The 18,497-nt window shown below is 45.8% G+C and overlaps 1 protein-coding gene across 2 annotated transcripts in view; it reads right to left on the bottom strand.

Moving 5' to 3' along the window:
* The window catches only part of FTSH12 (FTSH protease 12), a 140,375-nt gene extending 123,258 nt beyond the window's left edge, over window positions 1–17,117 (bottom strand). The window contains exon 1 of one of the 2 annotated variants that reach the window (XR_015694493.1): window positions 16,420–17,116. Coding sequence is in view for 1 of the 2 variants with exons in the window: in XM_087698033.1 (XP_087554159.1) it covers window positions 16,420–16,965 (546 nt within the window). In the remaining variant the exon portion in view is untranslated. Of the gene's footprint in view, window positions 1–16,419 lie in introns of both variants that reach the window. The other variant, XM_087698033.1, reaches the window with a different exon arrangement.
* Window positions 17,118–18,497: the final 1,380 nt, after the last annotated feature.

Here is an 18,497-nt window from a genome sequence, read left to right as displayed (position 1 = left end):
TAGATCATTGACATGTTTCCCTTGTATTTCCGCAAAGCCTTTGACACGGTTCCAAGAGAGAGGCTTTTCAGACGCCTACTTGATCTGGGGGTGGATGATGACATGATGTGGGGTATTTATGCACTATATGAGCGGGTTACTGTTAGCAGTCATGTTTGTCATGCCTTGTCATCTCCTGCCTGTGAGCCTTAGTCTGAGTCAGACGAGGACATTAGGAGCTCTGACATGTCTGTCATGTGTTATGATGGGGGAGGCTAGTCACTCTCGACTGGCTATCTTAGGTTGTGTATTTCTTTTTGGCCTCTTTTAGTGGGCAGCCACTGGCTGCCTGGCCACTTTTTGGTCACTGTTGTGGGGCGCCCATTTTAGGGCATTTTTAGGGTTTGCGCCCATTTTAGGGTTAGGGTTAGGGTTTGTTCGTTGCCTATTTATAGGCAGCCCCCCTCCCCACTTGGTCACTTGTCTTCTTGCAGATTCCGACACTCCTCCCCCGTGGTGGTGCTGCCATCATCATCAGCCTGATCTGGTGCCCTCACTGACGCTTCGGGCTGCGTGCAGGGACTGATCAGTCCATTTCAGTGTATTCAGCATTCATTTCAGTCAGTGCAGATTTCTCTTCCTTATTTTCTGCTTTCTCTCTCTCTCTCTCCCTCCGTGTTCGTATTTCCTCTTCCGCAACGCACTCTCACATGGTATCATCGCCAAATTGAGAGCACGGAGGTCTTCATCGACTGGAGAGAGACCACACCTATCATCTGTTGCTGCCCCCCTTCTCTCCAACAGCCAGGCGGCCCCTCCAGGTGGTCTGTATATTTGCGTTTGCTGCATCAGCCCCTTCCAGAGGCTGCCACGTCATCAACCAGCCCCTGTCTCCTTGCGTTTTCAGCTGGGCGGCCTTCTCTTCAGCTGGGCGACTCCACTGCAGGCTGCGTTTTGCATCCAAGGTGGTCGTATTCCTTCCTGGCGGCTCATCTCCAGCTGGCGCTTCTCTTCTTGGCTGCGTTTTGGTGCCTGGCAACTTTCCCTCCGGATTTTGTGCCCTACACAGCTGCGTTTTCACCTCCTGGTGATAGGCGACCTGATTTCCTGGAGTTTGGTGGTTCTTCTGGTGGTTGCTGACCCTTCTGGTGGTCATTCTTCGGCATCGGCACAGTTTTCTTTGGTGTTTGGTGTTTTGCAGATTGGAAGATGTCTTCTCATCAGTTTACAGGCTTTGATGACTCAGATGATGAGCTTTTGTCTCGACATTCATCTGAACAGAGGCGTGATTTCTATCACGAGGACCGTCGTCCGAAGTCTATTCCTCTTTCCCGTCCCCCTTCTATTCATGTATCTCGGCGATCCCCTTCCAGTGGGCCGAAGATGCAGCATTTGGTACCCCCTGTACAGGTACCCGTACTTCCTCAGCTGCCCAAAGAGGACCGGTTGGATGGCTCCAACTTTTCTCTATGGTCCTGCAAGGTGGAGTGTATCTTGGACTCCTTCGATCTTTGGGAGCTTGTTTCTGTTCCTATTCCCCGGCCTAAGGTGGATCCCGTAGATGGGACATCTATGGATCGTGCAGCCTTATGGGATCGGCTCAATTCTAGAGCCAAATCTTTCCTCTTTCTGAGTTTGCAGGATTCTGTCCTTGTTCATGTTCACCGGTTGAAAACTGCAGCAGACGTGTGGAGAAAGCTCGCGTCTCTCTATCAACAGAAGATGTTTGCCCACCGGATATCTCTCGAAAAGAAGTTGCGGATGCTCGCTATTGATGATAGTCCTTCCATGAAGGACCACATCAACAGATTACAAGATATGAGGGATAAGCTTGCATCCCTCGGTCGGACGATATCTTCTGAAGACATGGCTATGATTCTTTTGACTCAGCTGCCATCGCCTCGGTTTGATGTCTTCTACACCAGCCTTCTTACATCGAGGACCCGTGAGAAGCTTCTATGGGAGGAGCTATCCCCGCTTGTCTTGGAGCATGATGAGCGACTCAGAGAGGTCAGTGCTAGTGGATCCGACTCCACTAGAGCCTTTGTTGCAGGTTCGGGAGGACAGAAGAAGAAGAAGAAGAAGTCAAAGGCTACGAAGAAGGACAGTTCTTCAGGCTCTGACTCAGATTCAGAGAGACCGAAGTGCCCACACTGTGGGAAAGGGACACATCCAGAGGAGAAATGTTGGAAGTACCCTCACCTTCGTCCGGGAGTGAAGGGTGGATCTACATCGGAGCCTTCTTCTACCTCTACACCAGCTGTTACCCATGAGTCAATGTTCCTTCATATCCATGCTTTGGAGGAGGATTCTTCTTCTGTGGCTGCAGTGTCTTCTGCACAGCCTTGGTTAGTGGACAGTGGTGCTTCGAGTCATATAACTCCCCGAGGTGATTTGTTACAGGATCTCCGTCCATCAGAGGGTTCAGTCACTGTTGGTGACATTTTATCGGTGCCTATTAGTGGTGTTGGCACATTGCCTTTGTTTACAGACCGACCTTCGCGCTCCTTTTCACAGGCCCTACATGTTCCGGATTTGGGCCTTCCCCTCCTCTCAGTTTATGGCCTTACGAGGCTTGGCACACGAGTGATCTTCACCGAGCATGCCGTTGTTATTGAGGATTCTGTTACAGGAGCTGTCTTATCTACAGGTTGGCGGGAGAGCGGGCTTTACAGGCTCCATTCCCCTTCTTTGATGGAGGGTCCTCCGAGGCAGTCTATTGCTACACCCGTTCCCGCTTGTGCACCTTCTATTCCACAGGTTCCTTCCCATCCCCCACCCTCTCCTCCGGTGGTTCCCTCGTACCCCCCATCCCTTTCAGAGGGGGACGATCTCGGTGATGCGGCTGTGGATTCCCTGGCCCCTAGTGTTTTAGAGGGGGATTCCCAGGATCGTGAGGAGCTCCTTCAGCGGCAGTCTACATCGACGGACTTCATCGACATTGGCATTCCTCTTGCCGCCCCAGGATCCGTTTCTCCCTTGGCCTTCAGCCACATCCAGGATCTGAGAGGGGGTGTTAGCAGTCATGTTTGTCATGCCTTGTCATCTCCTGCCTGTGAGCCTCAGTCTGAGTCAGACGAGGACATTAGGAGCTCTGACATGTCTGTCATGTGTTATGATGGGGGAGGCTAGTCACTCTCGACTGGCTATCTTAGGTTGTGTATTTCTTTTTGGCCTCTTTTAGTGGGCAGCCATTGGCTGCCTGGCCACTTTTTGGTCACTGTTGTGGGGCGCCCATTTTAGGGCATTTTTAGGGTTTGCGCCCATTTTAGGGTTAGGGTTAGGGTTTGTCCGTTGCCTATTTATAGGCAGCCCCCCTCCCCACTTGGTCACTTGTCTTCTTGCAGATTCCAACACTCCTTCTCCCCCGTGGTGGTGCTGCCATCATCATCAGCCTGATCTGGCGCCCTCACTGACGCTTCGGGCTGCGTGCAAGGACTGATCAGTCCATTTCAGTGTATTCAGCATTCATTTCAGTCAGTGCAGATTTCTCTTCCTTATTTTCTGCTTTCTCTCTCTCTCCCTCCGTGTTCGTATTTCCTCTTCCGCAGCGCACTCTCACAGTTACTGGTAGAGTCAGATGTCCGGGAGGTATATCGGATCCCCTTGTGAGCACCATTGGTGTGAAGCAAGGATGCCCACTCTCACCGACTCTATTTGGGCTATACATTGATGAGATAGCAGAGTTTATTCAACAGCGAGCCGATGGAGGTATAGATCTCAGTGGAGCCACAGTTCATATCTTACTATATGCAGATGACATTGTGTTGGTCTCAGACTCAGCTCAGGGATTACAGCAGCATTTATTAGCATTAGACGATTTTTGCATACAGAGAGGCATGACAATGAACCTTGGTAAAACCAAGGTTCTTATATTCCATACATCAGCTCAGATACGCAGACAGAGTATTTTCATGGCAGCAGGAGGGAGTATTGAGGTCACTGGATCATATGTATATTTGGGAGTCACCTTTACAGCAGCTTCAGGGACTTTTTCGATGACACAGGCAGCTCGTGACCGCCTCACTAGAGGATACTCAGCATTGGCTCTTATGGAGCGACAGTGTCATCAGGCACATTTCCAGGAGCCCCGCACCAAGGGGTGGCTTTTTGATACTCTAGTCACTCCAGCACTGATGTATGGAGCAGCTATATGGGGGCCAGGCCTTGCCGATTATGTATGGACATTGATGGAGAGACCTCAGGTGATCATGATATCTAGATTGATTCGCAGCAAGGCCTCAGTCCCACATGACATTGTGCGAGCAGAGCTTGCCACACCGCCCATGCTAGTCGAGGCATTATTTCAAACAATCTGCTTCCTACACAGATTTCAGGATATGGACAGAGATCGCATTGCATATAGAGCATATATGGCATCTCAGGAGATGGCTCGAGCAGGGGATACCACATCATGGTATGCATAGACTAGAGCTTGGTTTGACAGACATGGGCTAGACATTGATAGACTCCCACCTCTTCTATATGATACTCAGGCTCCCACTTACACCCTCTCTCTCTCTGAGAAGAACAGAGTCATCAGACAGGAGATATAGCATATTTATATACAGAGGACATGGGTCAGCCCTGCACAGCCACCGCCATCGAAGATGGCACATTATTATACACAGTTCTTGAGCATATCAGAGCAGGGATTCATAGAGATTCCGAGATATATGCACATCTATATGCCACATCGATTGAGAGTTCTTATTGGACAGCTCAGGGTATCATCACATCAGCTTATGATTGAGAGTGGCAGAGCCAGTGGCATCCCGCGGGAGGAGAGGATATGCCCCCTTTGCAGATCAGAGGTGGAGAGTGAGGAGCATTTTGTTCTCAGATGTCCGGCATACTCAGAGTTGAGATCTAGATACACATTGAGCAGCTCACTTCAGGGATGTATGACTAATATGAATCAGAGATCATTTGGCCGTTTTCTGGGAGAGGCATAGCACATCAGAGAGCAGAGCACACAATGGGTCCCAGTCAGAGAGGGGCCCACCCAGACGACTATTACACAGTTCTTTCAGACAGACAGAGTGAGAGCTACTGTACCAGCCTCCAGCCAGACCTCCGGGCTCACACTACAGTAGGCTGAGGACCAGCGTACCCGACGCCGCACGAGGATCCGTGGATTTCGGACCCCACAGCCACACCGACAGGAGATCCGAAGGATTCTTGATCTACATCGACAGCAGACTGAGATCCGACGACACTCGACACATTGGATCTCAGATCTCCAGTTTGCTCTTTCTCCACCGCCGATGTACCACATCCTGCATCCAGGAGGGATCACCTGCTATTAACGACTTCGACGACTGCTACTACATCCCAAGATAGTATATCTCCCTGCATCTGTTACATATACACATCGCACCACTTTATCACAGCCGACAGTTGTTCCCCTATCACAGCCGACATTTGTTCCCCTTTTGTAGCCATTATCTGGAGTACCAGAGCTACATACGCACATACACATACACGACACTTATCACACTCACAGCACCGTATTTTCAATTTCCAGTTTTTAGCTTTTCATTCAACACTTTTATTTTGGATAGCTGGACCTCATTAGTTGTATCACAGTTTGTCTCATAGGCCAGTTTTAGTCTTTAGAAGACGTTAATATAACTTTCTTTCTTTCTTTCTTTTCTCTCTCAAGCTTCACACCCTCTTTCTCTCAAGCCTTTCCTCTCTCTCTCTCTCTCTCTCAAGCTTCACACGAGTGAAGAAACAGAGATTGTACTGTTGCTTTGTAGATTTCCGCAAAGCCTTTGACATGGTTCCGAGAGAGAGGCTTTTCAGACGCCTACTTGATCTGGGGGTGGATGATGACATGATGTGGGGTATTTATGCACTACATGAGCGGGTTACTGGCAGAGTCAGATGTCCAGGAGGTATATCAGATCCCCTTGTGAGCACCATTGGTGTGAAACAAGGATGCCCACTCTCACCGACTCTATTTGGGCTATACATTGATGAGATAGCAGAGTTTATTCAACAGCGAGCCGGTGGAGGTATAGATCTCAGTGGAGCCACAGTTCATATCTTACTATATGCAGATGACATTGTGTTGGTCTCAGACTCAGCTCAGGGATTATAGCAGCATTTATTAGCATTGGATGATTTTTGCATACAGAGAGGCATGACAGTGAACCTTGGTAAAACCAAGGTTCTTATATTCCATACATCAGCTCAGATACGCAGACAGAGTATTTTCATGGCAGCAGGAGGGAGTATTGAGGTCACTGGATCATATGTATATTTGGGAGTCACCTTTACAGCAGCTTCAAGGACTTTCTCGATGACACAGGCAGCTCGTGACCGCCTCACTAGAGGATACTCAGCATTGGCTCTTATGGAGCGACAGTGTCATCAGGCACATTTCCAAGAGCCCCGCACCAAGGGGTGGCTCTTTGATATTCTAGTCACTCCAGCACTGTTGTATGGAGCAGCTATATGGGGGCCAGGCCTTGCCGATTATGTATGGACATTGATGGAGAGACCTCAGGTGATCATGATATCTAGATTGATTCACAGCAAGGCCTCAGTCCCACATGACATTGTGCGAGTAAAGCTTGCCACACCGCCCATGCTAGTCGAGGCATTATTTCAGACAGCCTGCTTCCTACACAGATTTCAGGATATGGACAGAGATCACATTGCATACAGAGCATATATGGCATCTCAGGAGATGGCTCGAGCGGGGGATACCACATCATGGTATGCACAGACTAGAGCTTGGTTTGACAGACATGGGCTAGACATTGATAGACTCCCACCTCTTCTATATGATACTCAGGCTCCCACTTACACCCTCTCTCTCTCTGAGAGGAACAGAGTCATCAGACAGGAGATATGGCATATTTATATACAGAGGACATGGGTCAACCCTGCACAGCCACTGCCATCGAAGATGGCACATTATTATACACAGTTCTTGAGCATATCAGAGCAAGGATTCATAGAGATTCCGAGATATATGCACATCTATATGCCAATCGATTGAGAGTTCTTATTGGACAGCTCAGGGTATCATCACATCAGCTTATGATTGAGAGTGGCAGAGCCAGTGGCATCCCACGGGAGGAGAGGATATGCCCCCTTTGCAAATCAGAGGTGGAGAGTGAGGAGCATTTTGTTCTCAGATGCCCGGCATACTCAGAGTTGAGATCTAGATACACATTGAGCAGCTCACTTCAGGGATGTATGACTGATATGGATTAGAGATCATTTGGCCGTTTTCTGGGAGAGGCATGGCACATCAGAGAGCAGAGCACACAGCGGGTCCCAGTCAGAGAGGGGCCCACCCAGACGACTATTACACAGTTCTTTCAGACAGACAGAGTGAGAGCTACTGTACCAGCCTCCAGCCAGACCTCCGGGCTCACACTACAGCAGGCTGAGGACCAGCGTACCCGATGCCGCACGAGGATCCGTGGGTTTCGGATCCCACAGCCACACCGACAGGAGATCCGGAGGATTCTTGATCTACATCGACAGCAGACTGAGATCCGACGACACTCGACACATTGGATCTCAGATCTCCAGTTTGCTCTTTCTCCACCGCCGATGTACCACATCCTGCATCCAGGAGGGATCACCTGCTATTAGCGACTTCAACGACTGCTACTACATCCCAGGATAGTATATCTCCCTGCATCTGTTACATATACACATCGCACCACTTTATCACAGCCGACAGTTGTTCCCCTATCACAGCCGACATTTGTTCCCCCTTTGTAGCCATTATCTGGAGTACCAGAGCTACATACGCACATACATATACACGACACTTATCACACTCACAGCACCGTATTTTCAGTTTCCAGTTTTTAGCTTTTCATTCGGCACTTTTATTTTGGATAGCTGGACCTCATCAGTTGTATCACAGTTTGTCTCATAGGCCAGTTTTGGTCTTTAGAAGACGTTAATATAACTTTCTTTCTTTCTTTCTCTCTCTCTCTCTCTCTCTCTCTCTCTCTCTCTCTCTCTCTCTCTCTCTAGCCTCTTCCTCTCTCTAGTTGCACCAGTACCACATACAAAAGGTTTGATACTATACCATACTTTAGGTACCGTACCTTACGTATTAGTAACATAAGGTACCAACTTAATGGATGCATCTTTCCCATTCGAACTGCACTTTGGTACGAGCTAAATGCTCCTTATATTAATATGATTCTCCCATGAGATTAGGTTATTTGAGATTCAAACAATTTCTCTCAACCTTCTCTCTCTCAAGCCCACACTTCTCTTGTTTGTATGATCATGCATGTATGATGTATCCACTCCCATCTATGTAGTTATAAGTTGTAGGTAGCAGTAGCGCATGTTGGACATTCCGCATTAGGTTTTGGCATGTTACCCTTAAGTACTCATCTTATATACTCTAATAGCATTGCTATTTAGACTTGAAATCTCTATTCTATTATCTTTTGTCCAAAATAATCGAGTTATTTTTTTGTTGTACTAATATCGTACCGTACCTTATAAAATCTTAAGGTACTATTTAGTACCGTATTTTATCGTACCGTACCGTATCGTACCTTTCGTACCTGACAACTATGGATATCAATGATAAGGAAAAGCAGTATGATGAAGCTATGGGGAGTATGTGGTCAAAAAAGATAGGTGAAAGCAAGCTAGGCAAGCTAAGCAAGCAAGGGAAGAGACTCCCATGGGAGATACCGTGAATATGGTAGATTCAAAATCGACCACTCCAAAGACTGAAAAGGGATAAATACGCACAAGTGCATGTTTACAAGAACAGAATGCCAATGCACTAGAGTTATGCAAGAGGCAATGTAAATCGTCATGCTCATGCAAAACATGATGCAACGGTGCCACTTGGACAATGCTCTCAGAGCATAATAGTGCGCAAGCGGATCTAGGATAATAAGTGCTAAAGAACTGACCGATTAGCCACGTTGATCAAAATACCTACAAAATTGTCACATGATGGTATAAACTCTAGCTCAATTTGCTCTCTGGTAAAGTGAAAATGTACTTCAGCATTTTTCATTCGCAAGGTGATAATACACTTACCCCCTAGTGCAATCGCACTCTAGTTGTTCCAACAGATGACAATCTAAGCAGCACAAGCAAACCAAAGCGCCGCTACCAAGCTCCTTAGAAAGATAGCCTGAATGGAGCCGTCTTAAAGAGTTTGATGCTTTATCTCGGCCATGGAAACCACCACAGTCTTCTACTTATGGCTTAACCAAGCAATGGAAGCTGTGTCCAAGGAAAAGAGCTAGCCACCGTAGAAATGCGGAGTATCGGAATTTCCTATCCAATCAAAATCAATGTAACCTTGCATGCATAAACCATTTTCAAAAGCCAAACTGTAAGAATAGGTATACCGGAGATATCTCAAAACACATAAACAAGCAATCCAATGTGATATCCTAGGTACATTGAAATACTCACTAACCAAGCTAACTAAGTATGCTAAGCCTAGCCTAGTATAAAGCTATGAGAGTGTGCAACGGAAAAAGAAACACAAACACAATCACAAAGAAACAAAGAGAGACTGTAAGAAAATAAAAAAGAAATCTGCACTGAACAAGAAAAGAAAGCTGAATACAGGAGGGTTCTCCTTGCATGCAGCCAACAGCGTCAGTGACGCACCAAATCAAGCTGATGATGATGATAGCACTAGAGATGGAGATAGATAACAGAGTCGGAGTATACACCTGCCAAGGAACAAGAAAGATATCTCTTTTTAAAATGAGAGATTTTGTTCATTTGTTAATGTGTGTTTTAAGGTTGTTTAAGTCAAACTAATGCATTTTTAGCTCAACACCCTCTCTCATGCCCAAAATTGAGCCAGGAGAAATAAGGCCTGGAGAAATATATTCTTTTACCCCAAGGCATCCCACCCCAAAGCAACCAAGGCATTAAGCAAAGCATACACGTCGACTACCCAATGACCTACCAATACTATAGAGGCAATGGTCATTTTACCAAGGAAGCCCAAGTGATTACCCCAAAGAGACCAGGACATCGAATGACGGAGATACATCGGCAGCCCAATGGCCTACCAAGTCATGTAAAGGTGGATAGAATCAGCAATGGACTTTTTAATGTGTTTTTTTTGTTTTTTAAAAGGATTGGTGTGATTTTTTTCAAAAGATTTAGCATTAACAACCAATGACTCACTGTTGTACACAATTGTCTCATGTTTGGCATATGAATTTAATTTCCCAAGCACATCTCTAGGTTCTCTTCCTTTGCAATGTTCTTCTATTTTCTTTCTCTTTTGTCTTATATTTAGTAGTTTATTTCAACATTTCTCTATGCTTCCATTGCTAAACCACTTCTGACATGTACTTGCAATGCATTATGCACCTATCTGTGGAAGGGACTCTAAGAGAAGGTAAATCCCCCTCATCCAAAGAAGAAGGCTCTTCCTCTAATGGCTCAAACCCCCCAAAAGAAACCTGAGGAGATGAGAAAGGGGTAGGCACACTCAATGGTGAGATAGAAGAAGAAGAAGTTGTCAAGGGTCGAAGAGGAGAAGGAAAGGGAGATGGGGTAGTGCAGGAAGAAGAGGGAGGAGTTGTAGACAAAGAAGGGGTCCAAATGGATAACCTAGAAGGAAGAGGAGGGACTGATGATAACCTAGAAGGAAGAGGAGGGGTTGATGGTGGGGAAGAGGGAGGTCACTCAATGACGAAGAACCACCTGCAATAGAAGAACAATGGGCCGTTGACCTTCTGCCCGTTGTTCGTGCGGCGGCGTTACGTCCGTTGTCCATGCAGCCTGACACACTGTCCCCATCACACGTGCGTGTCTGATGCACGCCTCCTCCAATCGCCTAATGCGTAGTTGCCTATCACTAGTCGTCAGTCCCATCGATTGGCCGTCTAACGCCCATGCATTGTTGACCAGTTGCCTGACTAGTTGCCTGCTCTTTAACAGTCCCCAGATTGTTACGCCTGTAACACTCTTGCGTGTAACCTAAGCCTAACAGCTATCGCTACCCTGTTGAGCTTGAATCTGGCGACTACTGTCTGTGGCATGCAAAAAACCATTGCAACTTTGATACCAGTTTGATGAGCATGAGCGGAAGCAGAAGCAGAGAGAGAGGGCAGGCACAATAGTTGACGTGCTCAACAATGTTGAACAGTTAGTGTGAGAGTGAGTCGACGGATAGGTGTGTACCAGTGTGATACACACAAAGAACAAAAGAATGTATTTATACTTAGGGTACGGTACACTTACACCCGTTAGGGTGGATTCACATGTGTGAAGTAATATATACACGGGAGAGCACGTAAAGGGCCTTTACACCCAACAAAGATTCAATGCACCATTGTCAAAAAGCCAATGCTGCTCAAAAGATGAGACAATCAAAGAAGGCTCCTCCATCTAATAAATGTGTAGAAATAATAACTCGAAGGTAACAACGAGTAATGAAGTAGAGATAAACGAAGGCTCCGATGTAGATCCACCCTTAGCTCCCAGACAAAGGTGAGGGTGTTTCCTCTCAATACTTCTCCTCAAGGTGCAAGGTCTTTCCACAATGAGGACACGTGGAATATCCTCTATACTTCCCCACAAAATCTACATTAGAGTCCAAAGATGACATCCAACTTCTTTCTCTTCCCTTTCTTCTACTTAGTGTGTCCCGTACCCATAGTTAAAGCCACATAAGCACAGCCATGTGTACGGACTCTACAAGAATTTCACTCCATGTGATGCACATCCTTCTCAAGAACCAATGGGACTAGCTCCTCCCAAGTGAGTCTCCCAACTACAAGAAGTGAGAAGACTGGTATAGAACACATCATATATCCATGATAGAAGATGTGAGAGAAGTATCACAGCTAGGTCCTCCAAAGAAATATCCACACCAAGGAATACAAGCTCATCCCAAAGCCCCTCCATCCTGTGGATGTGATCCCTCATCATAGGGAAATCTGCAACAGAAAGCTATCGTAGCTTTAACTCAAGAGATAAGCGACGCCCAAATGTCTGGACCCAGAAGAGAGATGCCAATCTCCGCAATGATGCGGATATGTCTAGCATGCACAAGCACAACCTCTGTACAACTCAAAAGGAGAAAAAAACGAGCTCTAGTATTCAACCAACCCTATAAAGCAGCTGAATCTGCAATCACACCAACATGAGGATCCAAAATAGGATGGGTAATAGGGTCGATAACAAAATCCCATAGATCACAGCCGTCGAGACACTCCATGCGGCACGACCATAGAGGATAGTTTGTTCCATCCAGCTTATTGAATGCGGGTAGAGAGGGTAGGACTAGCACCTGCAAAACCCCAGAAGAATAAAATGGGAAGGAGTGATGGGATGATAGTCAATCTGAATGATCCCAAACCACATGATTCCCCATAGCATACACATCAGTCATAGATATCCTTCAATAATTACCTGCAAGAAAACAAAGATGCTGCTGCAACTTGGGTGTTTTCCACCTGTACGGGGTTTGTCGATGGGCTGATTAGAAAAGGACTGATATACAGCAATGGAGACGGGGAGTATCCAATGTAGGAAGTGGTGACTTGATGCCAAGAAAGTATCTTGACTGAAAACACAGGCTATAAGCTCTACAGGGGATGATGTCAACACCCAAACGGGTTCCCAGCCCAAAACAAAGCTGGATCCAGTATACGCAATAATGAAGGTGAGTCTGTCTGCATGATAAACAGGCCATTCAGCCTGCAAAAGAGGCTGTCTGAAGTGTTGAGGTGCCACCCAAGGGAAAACCAACCGTGCAAACCAGAGAATACTGTCGGCTATACTGAAGATGACGGCCAGCTCAAAAGAGAAGGACCTGTCAACAAAAAAACGCAGGCAAAAGGTGTCTAGCACCTAAGAATCTAGCTGCCCAGGTTAGGTGAAGACTCGTAACTGTAAAATGCAGGGAGAAAACGTATTTGGGCACCTAGAGAATGGGCCACCGGCACCTGGAAATAACCCACCAGCAAATAGGAGCTGCTGGCCCGCAACAGGAGAGTGTCACATGCCAGAAACGAGTGCTAAACCTGTTGCATGTGCACTGCAGTGGAGGGGCTGCATGCAAAATGCAAAAGGGCAAACCAAAATATAGGCCGCCCAACCACCCAGCATTGTATGAGACACAACGCAGGTATGCTACCCCCAAAAACTAGCAACGAAGATGGCTAGAACTGTGAATAGAGTGCTTCTCTTCAAGATCTCCAGCTCAAACACATGGCTCACATACCATGTGAGAGTGCACAACAAGAGGGAAGTGAACACGGAGAGGAGACAAAGAGAGAACATAGGAGAGAGAAGGAACAATGTGACTACAATGGCTGAAGGTACAAGGTTGCAACAATCAGCCCCAACACATAGCTCTAAACGTCAATGTGAGCAACAAACAGTAGTAAGGGGATGAGAGAATGAGGAGGGTTAGCTAATCACGAAGGATCAATGATGGATAATGGATGGTGAAAGTGGGAGGGCAGGCCGCCTATATGTAGGAAAGAAAATAAGGAAACTCTACATATGGTCAAAACCCCTAAAAATGGCCAAAAGTGCCCAAAAAGAAATGCACTAATGTGCCCCCCATCTAAAGTGTTTAAAACACATAAAATGACAAACTAATACAATATCAAAGTTCCTAATGTCCTCGTCTGACTTAGACTAAGGCTCATCGGCAAGAGATGACCACACAAAACACACGATTGCAAACAATCTCTTCTTGCCACAATGATAACACTAGGCCTTCGAGTTGCTATTCCTATCGTCCCTCTCTGAAGCTACAAAAGCCTCACTTGAGCCACCACACTAAGATAGAAGCCTTCCCTCCAACCACAAGGATGCCTCATGCTCAAGCAGCATGGAGGACGTATGGGTAAAACTCACTGGTATCGATGACATTTGGGCTCGCAAAGAATTGGCCACTCCATCAAACTCCAGAGGGAGCTTGTAGAGCAGAGTCCCCACATGATAAGCCTCTGGAAGAGTGAACTACATGTGTCAAAGTTGATCTTGCACCTATGTGACACAAAGTAAGAATGATTGGATAGTATTCTTCCGCTCAAACTTCATTTGTTGCAGCTGACCATAAAGGGTAACTACACGCATAGTCAAAGGAGCCTCGTGCATCCTCTAAAGCTTCGCCCATATTGTTGAAGTAGTCTTGTAGGAGGTGATTGCTTGAAGAACTTCTTTGAAGATATAGCAAAGAAGAGAAGAACATGCATGGGCATCATAGTTATCCCATGTGAGCACAGCTTCTTCATAGTTATCCTCGTTGAAATCAACTAGAAGAGGAGTGGGACGCTCAAGTCGCTCAAAAGCTCGAAAAGATAACTACTTCTACACAAACCATGCTTTCGTAATAGCACTTCATGTTAGATAATCAGGGCCATGAAACTTGTCATTAGTAGAACAACATGGGGAAGCCATCTAAAGAGAATAGGGTGAGAAAAATAAAGGAATTGAAGAGGAGAGAGAATACAGCCAAAGCACAACACAAATTGTACTAACTAGAGTTCACACATAGTGTTGACAAGCTAATCACAAAATAACTGCTGCAAAATGACAAAATCTGATCAAACACAACCAGAAGGTGAAAATTGCAACCACAAAAACCTGAAAATATGATCGCCCAGCTTGTAGGAGTCAAAATGCAGACAAAACAGGCATTAAATGCAGCAATACCACAATAAAATAATGCAGAAATTGAAAACACAAACTGCTAGAGACAAAACACAAGCAGTAGGAGCAATTAATGCAGTAAACGCAGACTGCAAAGGCTGCAAACAGGGAGATTTTCAGCAAGCAGGTGTTGCCAAGCTGGAAGGAGGTGGCAGCAAGCAAGGGAAATCAGTGATCGGCAATAGAAGACCTATAATCAGCAAAAAAAAAACAGCAAGTGCATAGATCCTGAAATCTGATACCATGTCAAAAGTGGATGCAACAATGGAAGCATGAAAGAAAGCTAAAATAGACTGCTAGCAGCTGAACACAAGACAAAAGAGAGAGAAAAGAGAAAACACAGGAACGCTACAAAAGAAGAAAACTCAAAGATGTGCTCAAGAAATGGAATCCATATACCAAAAACAAGACAGACGCATACAATAGTGAGTCACTAGCTGCGTGGGCACTGGCATTGGCTCCCTCTCTCCACAAGGCCTGCATTGGATTTGCAAGTGATGAATGACTAAATGTGGAGGAGAAGCCTGAATAAACAGGCAAAAAATAAAGCAAATAATGCATCAAGTTGGCCAGCATTTAATGTTGGTCGGCCAACAATAAATGCCAAAATAATCACTAACCAAAAAATGCCTAAAATGTCAAGTAATACCTAGCACATTCCAAACTCACACATGAGTTGACTAGACTACTAATACCTACCACCCTTGAACACATTACCCTTGGAACACTCTCAGAGACCCTATCTTGATCCTCTAGCCAATCCTAGAAAATGTTATATCCCATCCCCTAGATCATTCTCAAAATCCATACATGCCCTAACAAGATTTGTTTTCTCTATCCAAGAACATATTCGAAAGAGCTTTTGTCCCCATAGCTTTGGCTTTAGTCGAGTCTCCCAATCACACTCCTTTGGGTCACATCTTGTGTTACCACCAAAGTTTGAAGGAGGCTATGGTATGTGCCTTGCAAATTTACCCATTACAATTTGGAAGGGCAAACTTCAAGCATTTCACTATCCACTTCAACAGCCTATATTTAAGGATGGAAATGTTCATATTTTAATGGATGTGACATGACATATCAGTATAGGTGAATGAATATAACCTCTTATTTCCGCCAACATAAACCAAAGCGACTCTCAATCTATGATCCAAAAGACCCTTCGTGAAAATCCTAGCAAAGATGACCAAGTATTAACATCTATGGCTGAGATTGCTGAAAAGGTAGTGATGAGTAAACCACCTTTCTATGCCAAAACATGAATCATCATACAGCTCAAACAACCACACCCTTGTGTAGTGTACAGCTCCTCTCTCTTCAGAAAGTGGATCGCTTTCTTACAGGGCATAAAATGCCAATGTATAGCTATTGTTTGCAGCATACAGTTTTGATCAAAGGTAGGAAAAATATATGGACTAAACTATCCAATTAATGCCAATGTATAGCTAGTACTGACAACATCAACTTTTGGTCGAAGGTAGAAAAAATATGTGGACCAAGTATCCAACATTTGTTGACAGGTAAGGCCTCACAGACATTTGAGTGCTAAAGTTTCGGAATTATCATTGACACTGCCGAATTAAAGCCTTGTTGCAATCTCCTCTTTCAGCAAATTGGACACACACTCACGCGCATGCGCGCACGCATGCATGAATGCAGAGTACTGATGAACACTGATAAATGTGACATGTAACATTGATGCAAAATGAAAGCGGTTAAACGAATGTGAGCATATCACATTGCTACGTTGAAAAGTGATTAATACAAACGTTACTTTGATACCTTCCAATAGACTAGTCGATTCCACATGGTGAATTGAGGCCAGTATTTCACGAAAAGAACTCTGAGTTGGGATGCATATTCATCCAGTGCCCTCTTCGAGACAAGCAATAAAGCATAGATGTGCTGTGCCTTAGAATTGAGCTGTGCGGCGACCAAACTGTAAGATGTCTTCAGTTGCTGGATATCCAAGCCTGTCTCAGCTTTGAGCTCATCCTGCATTCTAGCCATGTAGTGCCTTGTTCCTGTGGCAAGGCCCCTTCGGAGCCTGTGCAAGCGTTCCTGGAGAGAAGCTTTGTCACCGTCGTCCATTTGCCCGGCGGCATCATTGCTGGCGCTCGCTCGAATGACGAGCTTCGCATTGTGCAGGCGAGGAGCTTTGGAAGAGAGAAATCCTAGCCTCTTAGACACACCTGCTGCTGCTACGGTGTATCGCCACCTTGGACGCCTGATTGTTGTTGCGTAGCTCGTTGAAGGTGAAACTCTCTCAAAGTCGCAGGGTGAACGATGGAAACTTGAGGCGAAGGGAGTGTCCATAGAGATACACATAGAGAGACGCGCACAGAGAGAGAGCGAGAGACAGATTAGTTTCACAGAATTCTCTCACGTTCTCTGCCGGAGGAGAATGGCAATCCTGCTTTTGGCTTCCGCAGCCAAGTTCATTTTGTGGACTCGACTGCCGTTTCCCAAAAATATTTCTCTCTTCTATATACACGTTTGATTATCGCGTAGGTAATCCTCCAAACCTCCATCCTCTTTAACCTCCTATTTTCTCCCAAACACTCGGCTAGGATGCACATGGGCGAGTGCATTTGGGCACGGGTGGCGGGCATGGGGTCACGCATGTGTACATTTGATTATGGCATAGGTAAAATCCTCCAAAACTCCTATTTTCTCCCTAACTAGGCTAGTCTGCACATGGGCGAGTGCATTTGGGCACGGGCGGCGGGCATGGGGTCACACATGTGTACGTTTGATTATGGCATAAGTAATCCTCCAAACCTCCATCCTCTTCAACCTCCTATTTGGGCACGGGCGGCACGCATGGGTTCACGCATGTGTATGTTTGATTATGGCATAAGTAATCCTCCAAACCTCCCTCCTCTTCAACCTCCTATTTTCTCCCAAATTGGGCTAGTCTGCACATGGGCGGGTGCATTTGGGCACGGGCGGTGGGCATGGGGTCACGCATGTGTATGTTTGATTATGGCATAGGTAATCCTCCAAACCTCCATCCTCTTCAACCTCCTATTTTCTCCCAAACTGGGCTAGTCTGCACATGGGTGAGTGCACTTGGGCACGGGTGGCAATCATGGGGTCACGCATGTGGACAAGTGACAGGCACAGTTGGGGGGGCGTGCAACTGCAAGTGCCATGTGGCACCCGTTGCAGAGAAGGCAAGAGCATGCCACATGGCCAAGCCCCATGTCTCTCATTAATATAGTATAGAGATTTTCTCCCAAACTTCCTTTCACCTAGTGGCAACTAGATGCACTTTGTAACCTAAACCATGTTTCGTGCAACAGGCATGTTGTTGATTATAAAAACTCCACACATATGCGTCATATTTTGTTATTGTGACCTCGAACTACTTGTATTATGCTCAAGAGAGAGGAGAGAGAATATCCAATTTCTATGCCACTCTCTCCAACAGCACCCCATACATAACCTCAATCCCCCCTTTTGGAAGAGACTTCACCAACACATTTAAGGATTATAAATGGGCCACAATGCCATGGAGATAACTTAGGAACTAATCCAAACTTCAAACCTCTTTAATGTTCTAGAACACGTAATTAGACCTTGTCGCCTTTTTCAAAAGTGACAATATGTCTATAATGTCCTAAAAACTGGTGTGTGAACTTATAAGGTTTTATAACCTTAAGGAATTTGATTTAACGAAAACAAAAGAAATCAATGATGAACTAGTCATGAGACGAGAACTGATTCGTCGCCATCAAACTAAACAAATGCCACCTTCAATCACAACATCTTCACCTCGATTTCGTCCCCACTACCTACTTGATCAAACATCTAGCTTCTTATGCTTCAGCAGATTCCTTCAAGCACATTGTTTCCCC

Source organism: Lygodium microphyllum, chromosome 17 (genome assembly GCF_053477565.2).
Source record: "Lygodium microphyllum isolate KBCC chromosome 17, Lygodium_microphyllum_v1.1.10, whole genome shotgun sequence".
Taxonomy (NCBI): Eukaryota; Viridiplantae; Streptophyta; class Polypodiopsida; order Schizaeales; family Lygodiaceae; genus Lygodium; species Lygodium microphyllum.
The sequence above is the reverse complement of the archived record's forward strand: the minus strand, read 5'-3'. Positions and strand labels throughout refer to the sequence as shown.